Here is a 13,400-nt window from a genome sequence, read left to right as displayed (position 1 = left end):
AACTGAGGATATTTCGAGGTAGTTGGATCATGGGTGCAAAAATTCTAACATCAGTTAATAAATGTCTCGCTATAGCCATATTATGAAATCTTAACTAGCGAATGCAATTTCTGGGGAAATTGCGTGTGAAGGCTGCGAGGTTGAATGCAAAATTATGAAATGATTTGGAATGATATTGAATGATGTGGAATGATATTGAATGACTTTAAATGATATGCAGTGACATGAAATGATCTTAACATGTTGAAGTTGGAATATTATAAAATACCTATAATAAAGAATAGGAATACCAAATGTGTGAAGGTCTCAGGCCCGGCACTGCTGCCCAAATGGGCAAACATATTACAGTTACTTTCACAAATATGAGATAGTTGCTAATGTGTTTATTGACACACTAAATCATTATTATATAGTGAACTCAACAATATCTAAGACTGTGTGTATTGGTTATTTTACAAACCCCACCTAACGATGACAAAATATAGTATGTAGTAATACATAATATACTGTATGTACACGGTTGGTGTGGCTTTTTGTCACAGCCATCCTGATTGCATCCAATCTGTAAGACATTTGGGCCATTCAAATCTTGAGAATCCTCTGTATGCATTATATTGAATATATTTGGCCTAAATCTAAACATGATATGTTGTGTAATACGAACATAAAACATCATCATAACTTGGACATCTCAATGTGCAGAAAATCAGAATACGTCTCCCTTAACTTTGCATGCACGACCCCATCTCAAATATTGTCAAAATTGCTTTTACAGCAACGTGAGCACAGGAGAATTCAGTAAGAAGAAATCCAGATGTTTCCTTTTCTTCCTGACAGTGGTACAAACAGTACCAAAAAAAAAGAGAAAGGAGGATTGAACATTGAACTTTCACAGTTTGTTTATTGTTGTTTTTTTTCCATTTAACCACACTTTTCACCCAGGGAGCTCCAAGGTCAGTTACCTAGCAAAGCTCATGAAACAGAATCCGTTTATTGCACAGGTCAATAAATGTATTAAAGGTTTGAAGTTGTAGCACATTTCTGTCCCCTGGTCTCAAATATCACCTGTGTGTCTGTCCCCCAACCAGGGGAGGTTTGCCTCCGTGATCGACTAACATCTCGCTTCTGTCAGACCCTGCAATGGTTGGCCCGTTGCCAGCTGCCCAACGTGCGAGCGCAGTGCTGCAAAACCTGCAGCAACCGACAGCCAGGCCGGCCCGGCAGCATCAGTCGCCACTGAACCAAGAGCAAGGCAACAACTCATCAATGAAATATGGATTTTGTCACCTCAATAGACTGCGGGCTTAACTTCTCTGTTCAGTAACGGAGGGAATGTATATATTTAGTTTCAGTTTGTAGATAATATATTGCCCAGAATGGCAAAACTGTCACTGACAAAAGGCTACAGAAGATCATGCTCTCCCATCAATGTAGCCTGCTTAGAATAGAATATACAGTATATACACACACACACAAGTAGAGAAACTACACACAATTGTTTGTGGTTGGTAGCAGGTACAATAGAAATGAATGTATAAATTAGATATGCTAGGATGCATTTACAGAGAGAGATAAAACAAAGACAGGTGCTTCAGTTCCCCATATGTGTCTGTTTACCTGCGCTTAATTACCGCACATATGAAGCTGACAAAAGATGACTCGCAGCAGATGTGATATTTTATGGTTGCAAAGCAATTGTAGAGATACAAAATTGAATTGTCTCATCTCAGGTGATTGGAATTGTCTCAATCATAACCTACATGAGCGCTGATTTGATATCAAACTTTTCCCAATTTTTGTTCATTTACAACATCGTCACAGCTGTCCATAGTTCTCAATCTCAATACAAATCTCAGTACATGTGACAGTGCAACGTTAACACACTATTCACTAATAATTTTACACTTAATGGTGCTCAAATAAGGTACAAAAATCTTTGAAGGATGACATGATCACCACAACAAATGGAAAAAAAATTAGGCTGCAGGATATGTGGTGCTCGAGGCAACATCTGCTCCTAAATTCGGGTGAGGTGTAGGCAGGCCCGCTGCCTTAATTCGATATTTAAATACTGTACCGTATTATTCCTGACTTTTGATAGTCATTTAAGTTTCAATGAAAAGCAGCTTTCTATGACAAAGACTCCTAGATAGATGTGTCCAGGTCATATATTAACCGTAGGTTTTATGAATTGTATTTCCGTTTGATTTGGTCTTTTCTACATTGGGAGGCACAGTGCCGCGTGTAGGACAGTTAATGTTTTTCCTTTTTTTTAATTTTTTTATTTTTTTTTTTTATAAGCATCTCTGAAACGAAAATTGCCAATTCCAAAGCCTTCATACCCAGTTATCTTTCCGTAAGTTTCTTTGAAAGGTTTTTGATGCAGCACATTAAACCAGAATTACACACTAGTGTGTCTAATGGCAAATGATAACGGCCTGCCATAAATCAAACCCTGTGTTGAAAACAAACAAAGCCTCTTTATCGCCAGCTAGGAGCCAATAATTCCGTGAAATGTAACATGGCTCTAAAATTACTTTTCTAAATGTATTTTATACCTTCACACACTAGGTTTTTAAATGCAAATTATGCATTTCTCAGGTAACTATTCAACCACCAGCAAAGTAACAGGTTAACTAGAAATACATCTCAAATAGGGACATGTCTGTCAGCAGTCATATTTTATTTGGTTTTGTAATTTAATTTATGTATTCTTAACATTAAACGTTACTTATACTTTAGCATGTACTCGTATGTCTATAATAAGTTATTTATACCAGCAAATCTAATTGAAATATAATTAACATAATGCTGTGCTAAACTTTCTCAAATGGATTTTCTCAGGCCATGTGATTTTGATTTTATTTCAACTCAAAGTAACAGCTTTAACAGAGTGCTGGTGGTGCACTGCAATAACATTTCAATCATTGCCATGGCAACACCTGCACACGTCTCAGGTTGTCTACCGTTGGTGCTAGCATCGGTGCTAAGGTTACTCACAGTGTTTGTACGTGCTTCGCCACATGACAAAAATATTTTAAAGTTTATTTGACGACACGATGTGACAGTGGTCAGCACAAAAAATCAAGCGCCTTAAACCTTGCTTGCAGTGACCTTTGTCAGTTTGTCTTGCCACAGAGTGTTAAACATGAAATATACTGCATGCGCTGCATTAAAAAGAAAACATTTTTCCTCACTGCTTCTTAATTATTATATTTGTGAAGCATACATTCATGGCATGACACAATGATACATGATTTTAATTATATACAATTTACATATTTACACTTGATTTCATACTAATGTAGTTTTTATTTATGAGGTTAGGGTTGGGGTTAGTTTTATTTTGTCGATCCAAGCTTACTTTTGATGTAAAATCTTTCCCTTTTTCACTTACCAGCTAATTTTTTTACCTCCTCTGACAGGGTTCCAAGTGGGCAGACCCGATACTATTTGTATAATTGTCCTCTTAATAAACAGTATTTAAAGTGGAAGTCAACCCAAACATATTTTTTTAAGAATATGTTCTCTGCAGGCCCACTAGTTGAAACAAGGCAATATGATTAATATGAAACATGAGTTAAGCAACAAAATCTTCCCATTTTTAGCCATCTCTGGAGGCACTTCTGTGAACTGAAAATGACATCACACACCCTCAGGGCTCAGATAACGACCAATCATAGCTCAGCTTCGGAAAACAGGTGAGCCGTGATTGGTCGTTATCTGAGCACTGAGGATCTGTGATGTCATTTTCAGCTCACAGAAGTGACAAAATGGCCGCCTCCAGAGAAGGCTAAAAACGGGTGGATTTTGTTGCTTAACTTATATTTCATATGAATCATATTGCCTTGTTTCAACTCGCGGGCATGCATAGAACATATTCTTGAGAAAAATATGTTTGGGTTGACTTCCCCTCTTATTTTTCATAATACATTTTTGAATGCATGTAAAAAAAAGATCCTCTATACTTACCCAACAACAATGGGCTTGAGTCCCCGTGCAAAGGGCTCACTTGCAAAAAAATTACCATTCAAGGACTGCACAAAACTGATGAAAAAGAAACCAACATTAAGTGCAAGAACTCATTTTGTACATTTTTTTCACAAAAATCAACTCACTCAAAATTTTAATATTGAGGTACTGTTTGTCTTGCATATCATTCAAAATCTGCAAAAAAAAAAATGATTAGGCCTATGTTGTAATGTAGGGCAGTATTACACCTTGGGCAAGCACAACTCAGCCATGTCTGGCATCTAGTGGTGAAGGGTGATACTACAACTTGAAACTACAGTTGATGTATATTTGCCGTTTGGTACCAGAAAATTTGCATATTCACAGATTTTTGTTTTTCAATTTTTTATAGATACTTTGGGTGTTTTTCCGTTTTTTTTTTGGGGGGGGGGGCAGTTCAGGATTTTATCCCCGTTTTTCCTCTGTTGTTTGTGGAAAGCATATGATGAATCTTCAGTGTTTTTTGATGATTTCTTTTGGTTTGTAAGGAGAAAATAAAATTAAATGTCCTGAATGAGATGTATTTTACCACGATAGACACAATGACAACTCCTTGGATGTTTCAGCAAACTTTATAAAAACAGTTCAAATGAAACCAGCATGCAGCAGTGTCTGTGTGTTTATTCCTCACAATGGCTCAGCTCAATAATCAACAGGTGGCAGAGTCACCATTTCAGTGAACTCTTCATAGTTAACAACTCCACTTGGCTTGATGTTTGCTTCTTTGAACAGCTCATCCACTAGGAAAGAAAACAGAAAATAGCTTTCACACAACGTGCCAAAAGACTGCACATTGATACATTGCAGTATATTGAAATGGCCCTTCCATTTATCTTCTATCAGTGGAAGAAGGCGCTAATTCTATATCAAACTAATCAAGGGACGGTAGTGTGTCTAGCAGCAGTCTCCACACACACTGGGACCACAATGAAATGTTTAACAAACAGAAACAAACTGCCCGGGGGAAGCAATGCAAAACATACATTTGTTGTAAGCTTAATTTTTATCTTTTGCAACATAGCAAACTTGGAATATACTGTGCATTGCAGTAACATCCTGCCATAGGCAACATCATATTTCCACAATAATTTGTACACTTTAGTTTGGCATTTGAATAGATTGGTTATTTTGTGTATTTCCTCTCCTGACCGCATTTGACCCAATTGTGATAGCAGTGTGGACCAGTATTTATGCAAAATAAATAAATGGTGGTCGACTGGTTAGCACGTCCGCCTCACAGTTCAGAGGTCGTGGATTCGATCCCGGCTCCAGCCTCCCTGTGTGTTTGCATGTTCTCCCCGTGCCTGCGTGGGTTTTCTCCGGGTACTCCGGTTTCCTCCCACATTCCAAAAACATGCATGGTAAGTTGATTGGACTCTCTAAATTGCCCCTAGGTGTGATTGTGAGTGCGGATGTTTGTTTGTCTCTATGTGCAATGCGATTGGCTGGCAACCAATTCAGGGTGTCCCCCGCCTACAGCCCGAAGACAGCTGGGATAGGCTCCAGCACGCCCGCGACCCTTGTGAGGACAAGCGGTATAGGTAATGGATGGATGGATATTTCAAGACTACCGCAAAATGTCCTTTGTTCATGCACACAGTGAAAATACCTGTCCAACTCAGTTGAACACTAAACAAATTGAAACCCCTTTTGGAAGTGTAGTGAATGGTTCTATTTTCTTGACCGGTGCAAACCCGGCGCGGTCTGCGTCATAAATCTGCGCAGAGGCGTGGTCGAACGAGTGTTGGTAATTTCACAGACATACGCAAGCCGGTGTATTTAAAAAAGGTTTGTGCCATTGTGTGCGTTGTCATGGGGAACATGTAAATAAACCCTTAATAGACAAGAAACGGGACAAGTACTCGAGAGAAATGAGGGACACAATTTAATAAAAACTTGCATGCAAGGAGACAGTTCGAATACAAGCTGGCTGGCCGCTGAAAGTTGGTTCCTGACCAAGTGCAAGTGCAAAAAGTATAAACACGAATAGACCGGTATGTATAGACAGGTATGTATTCCCTTTGAAGTAGTTTTGTATCCTTTGATCTCAAAGAGACACACGAAGGAGCAAGGTGATGACCTTTTTGTCTTCACACAAAAGCACAGTTTATATGATGCTACAATGAAATGCCTACGCTTTATAAGTACAAAGAAATATTTTTCAAACGGCATGACCACAGCCGACGCTCATCAAAGCGGCTCCTCACTCACCCCTCCCATTAAGACATAACTGTTAGGAAAAGGACGCACCACCTGTGCGTGACCAGAGCATTGCTACTGCCCTTAGCTGGTGCGGCAACAGATAACGTAAGCTTGTACGTCATACCCTCATTGCATACAGAATGAGCAGGTGATGATAATAGGTGGCAACCTAAATATGTCCGCTGACCTCAGGTATGCCCACCATCACCAATCATCGGTGTACTACACATTGGCATCAGGCGAAGATTCTATCCAAATTTTGCCTTCGGTTTCGGGGAGCAGTTTTGTCCTGCATAGCCTCCCTACATGCCCAACCTGCCAACAGAATTGCTGTCATAGTGTATGTTATGTGGTTGACACTGGATGCGGACAGGTCAATCCTTGGTATATTCCACACGGTTTTTAAATCTTTTCAGAACATTACATCACAATTTTGGGTGACATTCTCATCCAGGAATTCTTGCCTGAAAGCCTTTAGCTCAAGTATTATGACTATGAGGCTAAATAAATAAGCTGGACATGTAAGTGGTCTCCCACTAAGACTAAAAGAGCTCCAGTATATGGACGAGAGTCTGTGCCATGTTGAGGAACATTATAGCGTTTGGGAAAAACATAAAGACCCTAATTCTTTTCCTTACCTTCTTTGACAGTAAGTTTCTCTCCCAACATGGTGAGCTTGGCTCTCAGCTCCGAGGCTTGAATGTATCCTTTCTTCTGTTTGTCTGTCATCCTCAGGGCTTCAAGGATTTCTGTCTTTGGGTCTTCCTGTTGTATTTGCCGATGCATCATGGTCAGGAATGTAGAGAAGTCCAAGCTCCCTGACCTTTCTAAAACATAATGAACCAATGAATATCTATTCGCAAAATTCCAATCAAGTGAAATATCCATGAAGAAACCTTGAGTTATTTTGCAAATGTGTTGTTTAACCTAACCACTCTTTTACTGCACAATCTGTTTAGCTAAGCTTACTGTGAAATGGTCCCCCAGCAACAAAGTGAATACAATTTAATTGCTTCCACCCATTAAGTCCAATAAGTCCCTTTTCTGTGCCCAAAACAAAATATTCTAATTACATCATCAAAAACCAACCCAGCAGGACCCTCAGATACAAGGACTCAGGTCAGCTAGTCCAGACCAGAGTGCAGACTAAACATGGGGAGGCAGCATTTAGCTGTTATGCTGGAAAAAAGGGGAACAAACTGCCAGTGGAGATTAAACTTTCACCAAATGTAGACACTTTTAAATCAAGGTTAAAAACGTTTCTGTTCTCATGCGCCCCTGCATGAAATCTGCACGGTATTTTTTATTTTAGTTTTACTTATCTTACTTTTAATCATTTTAATCGAATTATTCTACATGATTTAACTAATCCAACATCTTACGAGAACGGTAAATGACGCTTCGTTATCTGTGTCTAATTTACACTAAGCAAATTCTAAAATTGACTGTTTGTGGTTGTAACTTTATCAAAAATAACTTTGGTTATCGTTACCCGCGTAAATTTCACCATAATATTTCCGCGTGTGAATGCCGTGTTGTCGGCCAGTGGACGTGTATAACTTTATTGCTTAGCTCGAACCAACGACCTCTGAACTGTGAGGCGAACGTGCTAACCAGTCGAACACCGTGCCGCCATTGTACATTGTATTTTTGTTTTAAAATAGATTTGTGGGTGTGGGGGTGTGTGCGTGCGTGTGTGTGTGTGTGTGTGTTTTAATCAACTTGACTATGTCTTGGACATTAAAAAGCCAGGAAAGAAGCTGATGGTGAAAACTCAGACAGCTGCCCTGATGCGTGCCAGCTTTTGGATGGACAATGAAATGGAATATACTGTAGGTCACCTACAGATGGATGTCTTTTGATTACTGTATGCTCAAATTGACATATACAGAAAAGCCAAATAATTTCAACTTTTTTTTCAATTGCTGATAGGAAACGCTTGCTCTGGCCTCATTCAGCAGATTGCCCAATCTCAAGAGAAAAAAATAATAGAAAATATGTTCTCTAAATGTGCTTTGAGTGCCTGATATATTGGCGACAATATATTACACAGAGAAAGACGATCTTGATGTTGTTCCAACATGGAGTCCAACACCACGTGACCCCTTCCTAAGTTTACCAAGTCCTGGATGCTGCCTATGACTTCACCTTTGTAAGTTTTTTTCATTATTATTTTTTAGTTGGTTTTTTTTTAAGTAAGCTCTAGAAGACTTCGTTGGCATTGACTGTACTTTTTGATGTACTCTCTTTATCACTTGCACAGCAGTAATTAGTCAGGTCCCAAATGTTCTTTTAGTTATAGTTGCTCATAACTTTAATACTAGTGTGGCTCAAAACTAACAGACACATCCCTTGTGTGTTTCTACATGGCAAATAAAAATAAATGCTGATATTATTACGGTAGTATTTTTTCGGACTGACAGTCTATTTTATTCTTATTAAATGTTATTTATTTATTTAGTCTATTATTTGCACAGTGGACGGATTCTTCAAAGGCATTTCTGCGAGATGAAATTCTGTGAGGTGATCCTTCCTGCGTTCCGACTTAGGAAGCACCAGCTGGACAACACTTCTGAGGTTGATTTCATCAATATTTTCATTTATTTTTGGATCCCACTTGTTTTTTTTCATCAAGACATCCTTCCTTATGCCAAAAAAAAAAAATCTATTTACCGTGACAGTTTTAGTTAAGACTTTGATGCTATTGACTTTGAAGCTTGTATTTGAATAATGGAAAAAAACAGTTTTTGAAGCAAGAGGAGCAACAAACAACTTCTATCGGCTGTACCCACATGTGATAAAGATGATAAGGACACCTAACAGATGATGTGGTGCTGCAGTGGAGATTGACCAACCGGGCCGGATTCTGAGGAGGACCTACTTCTCCAAAGGAGTCATCCTGCAGCACTTGTTATCTTTAAACGGACTTACAAACTATTCGAGTTTGTGTTGTATAGCACTGCATTGTCTGTTAACTGTTGCCACTCAGCATCCATTGCAGCCTAGTCATCCTGGAAGGGGGATTCCCCATTTTCTCAATTGTGTTTGGAGTTCTTTCTTTCCCTCCTGGGAGTTAAGATCAGGGGATGTCCTCGTGGTCTTTTTAAAGCCCTGAGACTTTCTTCATTTAATACATTTGACTTAACTAAACGTTTTAAATGTGTCTTTTTGAACAGTCAATCGTACACAGGGTTGAGTACAAACAGAATGCAGTTTTTCTAATCATTAATCATGACGAATGATGTTGGACATATAAGGTAAAGTATCAAAGACAAGAACAGACTATCTTACTGTAAAGAAATGTTTGTGTCCATCTCATCTTTCATATTCAGTTATTTCATTAATGCTCCAGCATAATGTATACATAGGAAGTAGTGGTTCAGTCTTGTATCAATGTTAATTAGAAACATTATAAGACAAACGCTGCAGTGCAAAATGCGTCTTGCAGACAGTTGGTTGATTCATACATTACGATTTTATATGCAATGGTTTTTGTCTTTTATGTAGCAGCCACTATTGATTGATTGATTTATTGATTGATTGATTGATTGATCTACTGTCTTTATTTTGTACATGTAAGTAATATATGTCAAGAATAATATTCCAATTAAAATTGGAATACAAATATACCTTTCTGTGGGTCAAACAAAGAAGAAAATAAAAACAAATTAAAAAATATGGCGGGCGGCACGGTGGTCGGCTGGTTAGCACGTCCGCCTCACAGTTCAGAGGTCGTGGGTTCGATCCCGGCTCCGGCCTCCCTGTGTGGAGTTTGCATGTTCTCCCCGTGCCTGCTTGGGTTTCCTCCGGGTACTCCGGTTTCCTCCCACATTCCAAAAACATGCATGGTAAGTTGATTGGACTGTCTAAATTGCCCCTAGGTGTGATTGTGAGTGCGGATGTTTGTCTCTGTGTGCCCTGCGATTGGCTGGCAACCAATTCAGGGTGTCCCCCGCCTACTGCCCAAAGACAGCTGGGATAGGCTCCAGCACGCCCGCGACCCTTGTGAGGATAAGCGGTATGGATAATGAATGAATGAATGAATAAAAAATATGGCAAGGCAAAGCAAACTATCACATGCTCGAAAGGGGGCATGAGGAAATACAAACTAATATCTAGTCCTACTCCTTACATAAGATCCTACTTTTCCTCTTATATTCTGTACAGTATTGAAAAAATACATCAATAAAAATAAATGAACTATGATTACTCCAATTATACAATACTTTCTAGCTATGTAGATATTTAACAACTATAACAAATATTACAAACAGCATAAAATGATGATACAGGTATATAAATATTATAGGACATTTTATATAAATATTATTACAAGTTTCTTCTTATAATGCAACAACATGACATGACTTTTCAGAAATTTTAAGTATAAGTATAAATATTAAGTATTATAAGTAGAAACAGTACAATGTGCACACGTCCTTGTTACAAAGGCTTTTCTAAATTTCTAGACACTAGTTAAAAGTAGCCCAATGTTCTAAAATTATGATTCTAACAATCAAAATTATGGTTCTGGTCTTTTTCAAGGTACTTGACGTAGTATCAAGTCAGAGGAACTAATTTAAGGGTTATGCTCGTACTGATCTCAGGAGCAGATGTCTATCAGCCAATGCCTGATCGTCACAAAAAGAGTGGGGGGGGTGCCAATAGTAAGCGGCGTTAATGCGCGTTTTACAAGTTGGTGTGAAAATGTAATCGCTTTTATTCTCATCACTTTTACTTTCAAATCTTTACTACCATCACTTCCTGTCAAAAATGTAAACGCTTTTATTTGCAAATCTATACCACAAACACTTCCGGTCTGACAGAAACCCTGTCTAACAGAACCCCTCCTCCGACCAGATCCGCTTGAACCAAACAGATGCATTGGGCACCACTCGCATCCACCCACCGCTTCAGGTGAATAGTTACTATTTTATGACTATTTTACTATTTTATCATTATATTATTTATATTATATAAATTTACGATTTACATCGTAATGCATCCTACAAAACGGGTACCTCTCATGGGCCCTGTGAGCTTGTGGGCCTTGGGGCTCACCCATGCCCACCAATGGCTCCACCCCTGGGTGGTGGAGCAAATTTCTCTACTAAGGGGCTGATCCAAAATAGGGTTGTTTGGCCTTGGCAAAGGACCGTACTCTAATAGAGGCCATTCTAGTGAAATGTAATTAATTTCTCAGTCATCCGTTATTTGGTTGCATAATTACCAATTTTGTGAACTTGAAGATGTCTTTCAATTTCACCAAGTGTGGGGCTTGTCCCGAGGCAGCGCATAACTGTGATCAGATCCTTGACATCAATCCTTCCCTTTTGTTTCTTGTCATACAATGAGAAGCACTCCTTGAACTCTGCAAGGAAAATACGGTCGTGAATGAGATCGTCAGTTTATCTGCAGTTCAAAACTGTAATCAAACAAGTTCACTTGAAAGTAACAATGTTGAGGAAGTACATAGCAATGCTCAGTATGGCATTCTAAAATCACACAGTATTTCCATTTGACTGCAAACTGTCTCGTAAAAGTTTTAAAAGTCCCATTCAAACATTCTTTTGTGAATGATGGGGGTAAAGAATGGTGCTGCGAAGCAGTCTTACCATTGATTTGAGCTGGTGTAAAGAATTTTGCCTGTGATGAAATAACAAGATCCAATCAAAAACACCAAAAAATGGTCTTCGAAAATCTAACACAAACAATTGTTCTTACCATTTGAAGTACTTGAGTCACTTTCCAGGAAGAAGAAATGAATTTCCTGACGTCTGTCCCTCCACCTGTTTAAAGTCCAACACCACCAAGCCTGCAAGTAATTTAATATGTGTTGCTGTGGAAACGCAGATACCAGATCCAAGGTGCAGCACAGTTTACACACCCTATCCCTTCCAGGCAAGCAACAAGAGCAACAGTTACAAGATTATCCCGTTCAACACACAATTGATTTAAAGTACATTTGAATTCAAATGAAAGTAGACAGATAATCTGATATTAGTCAGGGTGAGAAAAAAAAAACCATGAGAATATTACTCAAGTCGACATACAGCCTTCAATACTATAATCATGTCATGATGGTGTAGTAGTCCATTCTCCTGGCTTCCGTGCAGGTTGCTGGGGTTCTGTTTCCACTCAGTGATGGTGTGAGTGTGAATGGTTGTCTGTCCCTCTATGTTACCTGTAATTGTCGAAGGATATAAGCAAGTCAATAAAAATCAGTAATGATACATCCAGGGACTGGACCTGAAATGAAGCCCGTAAACTTGTGATGGAGAGGTTTCCGGTGCATGCAAAAATTTCTTGCTTGTCCTGCCGCGTGGCAAGGCCCTGAGTACTAAGCATTGAGCGGTGACAGACTGTGATTTTAGGTCTGATCATTTTTTTAGGTATAATACACTACCGTGCGGCAGCCTTACATTCATCTCTACCGGCCTGGTTATTGCAAATTCCTGCTCCATTCTTTTCCTTTTCCCCCAATAAGACCATCACATCTTCCTTCTTCTCCTTCTTCAAGACTAGCACCACCTCCTCACCATCGCCATCGTGACTGGGGTCAGATCAGAGAGACTTCATCATTTTCTGACGGATCTCATCCACTCACGGGGACTTGCCACCAAGGAGCTTTTTAACCACCTCAGGCGACTTCAAACACAGAGATAGAAAAGAGAGCCCACCTCACAGTCCCCAGATTCTGTTTCCTGATATGAAGGCGTGTCGCTGGAATTGAGAGGATCTTTGAAGTATTCTTCTCACAGTCTCTTAACGGCTCGTGTCGAGGTCAGCAAAGCCCCATCATCAGTATACACAGTTATAATGTTGCATTGCTTCAACCTCCTGAGATGTCGGAGTGTGGACCAAAATTTCCTTGACGCCGTCCGGAAGTCTTTCTTGTGAACCCCAACGTACAGGCAGTGATCCGATGGGCAGTATGCCCACACCTGCTCGGCGTCTCTCACCGTGGGAAAGTGACTCCAGAGTGAAAGAGCGTCCATTGGCTCTCAAGAAAACTGGTACTAGAGCCCTAGCTGTGAGTTGAGTGGAGCCTGACTGTATCTAATCGAAACCTCTCAACCTCACACACCAGCACAGGTGGGTGAGGTTGAGAGGTTTCCCTAGAGCCCTAGAACTACCTTCTGTTGTCGGGAATCCGACCACCAACGTCTCCTCCCCCTTTTTGACCG

At 39.6% G+C, this 13,400-nt stretch overlaps 2 protein-coding genes across 3 annotated transcripts in view; one reads left to right on the top strand and one right to left on the bottom strand.

Moving 5' to 3' along the window:
* adamts7 (a disintegrin-like and metallopeptidase (reprolysin type) with thrombospondin type 1 motif, 7) overlaps positions 1–3,533 on the top strand; it is a 105,784-nt gene extending 102,251 nt beyond the window's left edge. The window contains exon 24 of one of the 2 annotated variants that reach the window (XM_086026597.1): positions 1,133–3,533. In XM_086026597.1, the coding sequence (XP_085882723.1) occupies positions 1,133–1,308 (176 nt within the window). In that variant the 3' untranslated portion in view covers positions 1,309–3,533. Of the gene's footprint in view, positions 1–1,088 lie in introns of both variants that reach the window. The other variant, XM_086026598.1, reaches the window with a different exon arrangement.
* Positions 3,534–4,564: 1,031 nt separating this feature from the next.
* On the bottom strand, positions 4,565–12,006 carry calml4a (calmodulin-like 4a). The gene is made up of 5 exons (XM_086025670.1): positions 11,938–12,006; positions 11,829–11,859; positions 11,444–11,584; positions 6,852–7,040; positions 4,565–4,751 (listed from the first exon to the last, which is right to left on the bottom strand). The coding sequence occupies exons 1-5, from the start codon at positions 11,938–11,940 to the stop codon at positions 4,654–4,656; spliced, it is 462 nt and encodes a 153-aa protein (XP_085881796.1). The 5' UTR covers positions 11,941–12,006; the 3' UTR covers positions 4,565–4,653.
* Positions 12,007–13,400: the final 1,394 nt, after the last annotated feature.

Source organism: Filicampus tigris, chromosome 3, assembly GCF_054856515.1.
Source record: "Filicampus tigris isolate MCC_2025a chromosome 3, RoL_Ftig_1.0, whole genome shotgun sequence".
Classification (NCBI taxonomy): domain Eukaryota; kingdom Metazoa; phylum Chordata; class Actinopteri; order Syngnathiformes; family Syngnathidae; genus Filicampus; species Filicampus tigris.
Note: the sequence above shows the minus strand (reverse complement) of the source record. Positions and strands in the feature narration are given on the sequence as shown.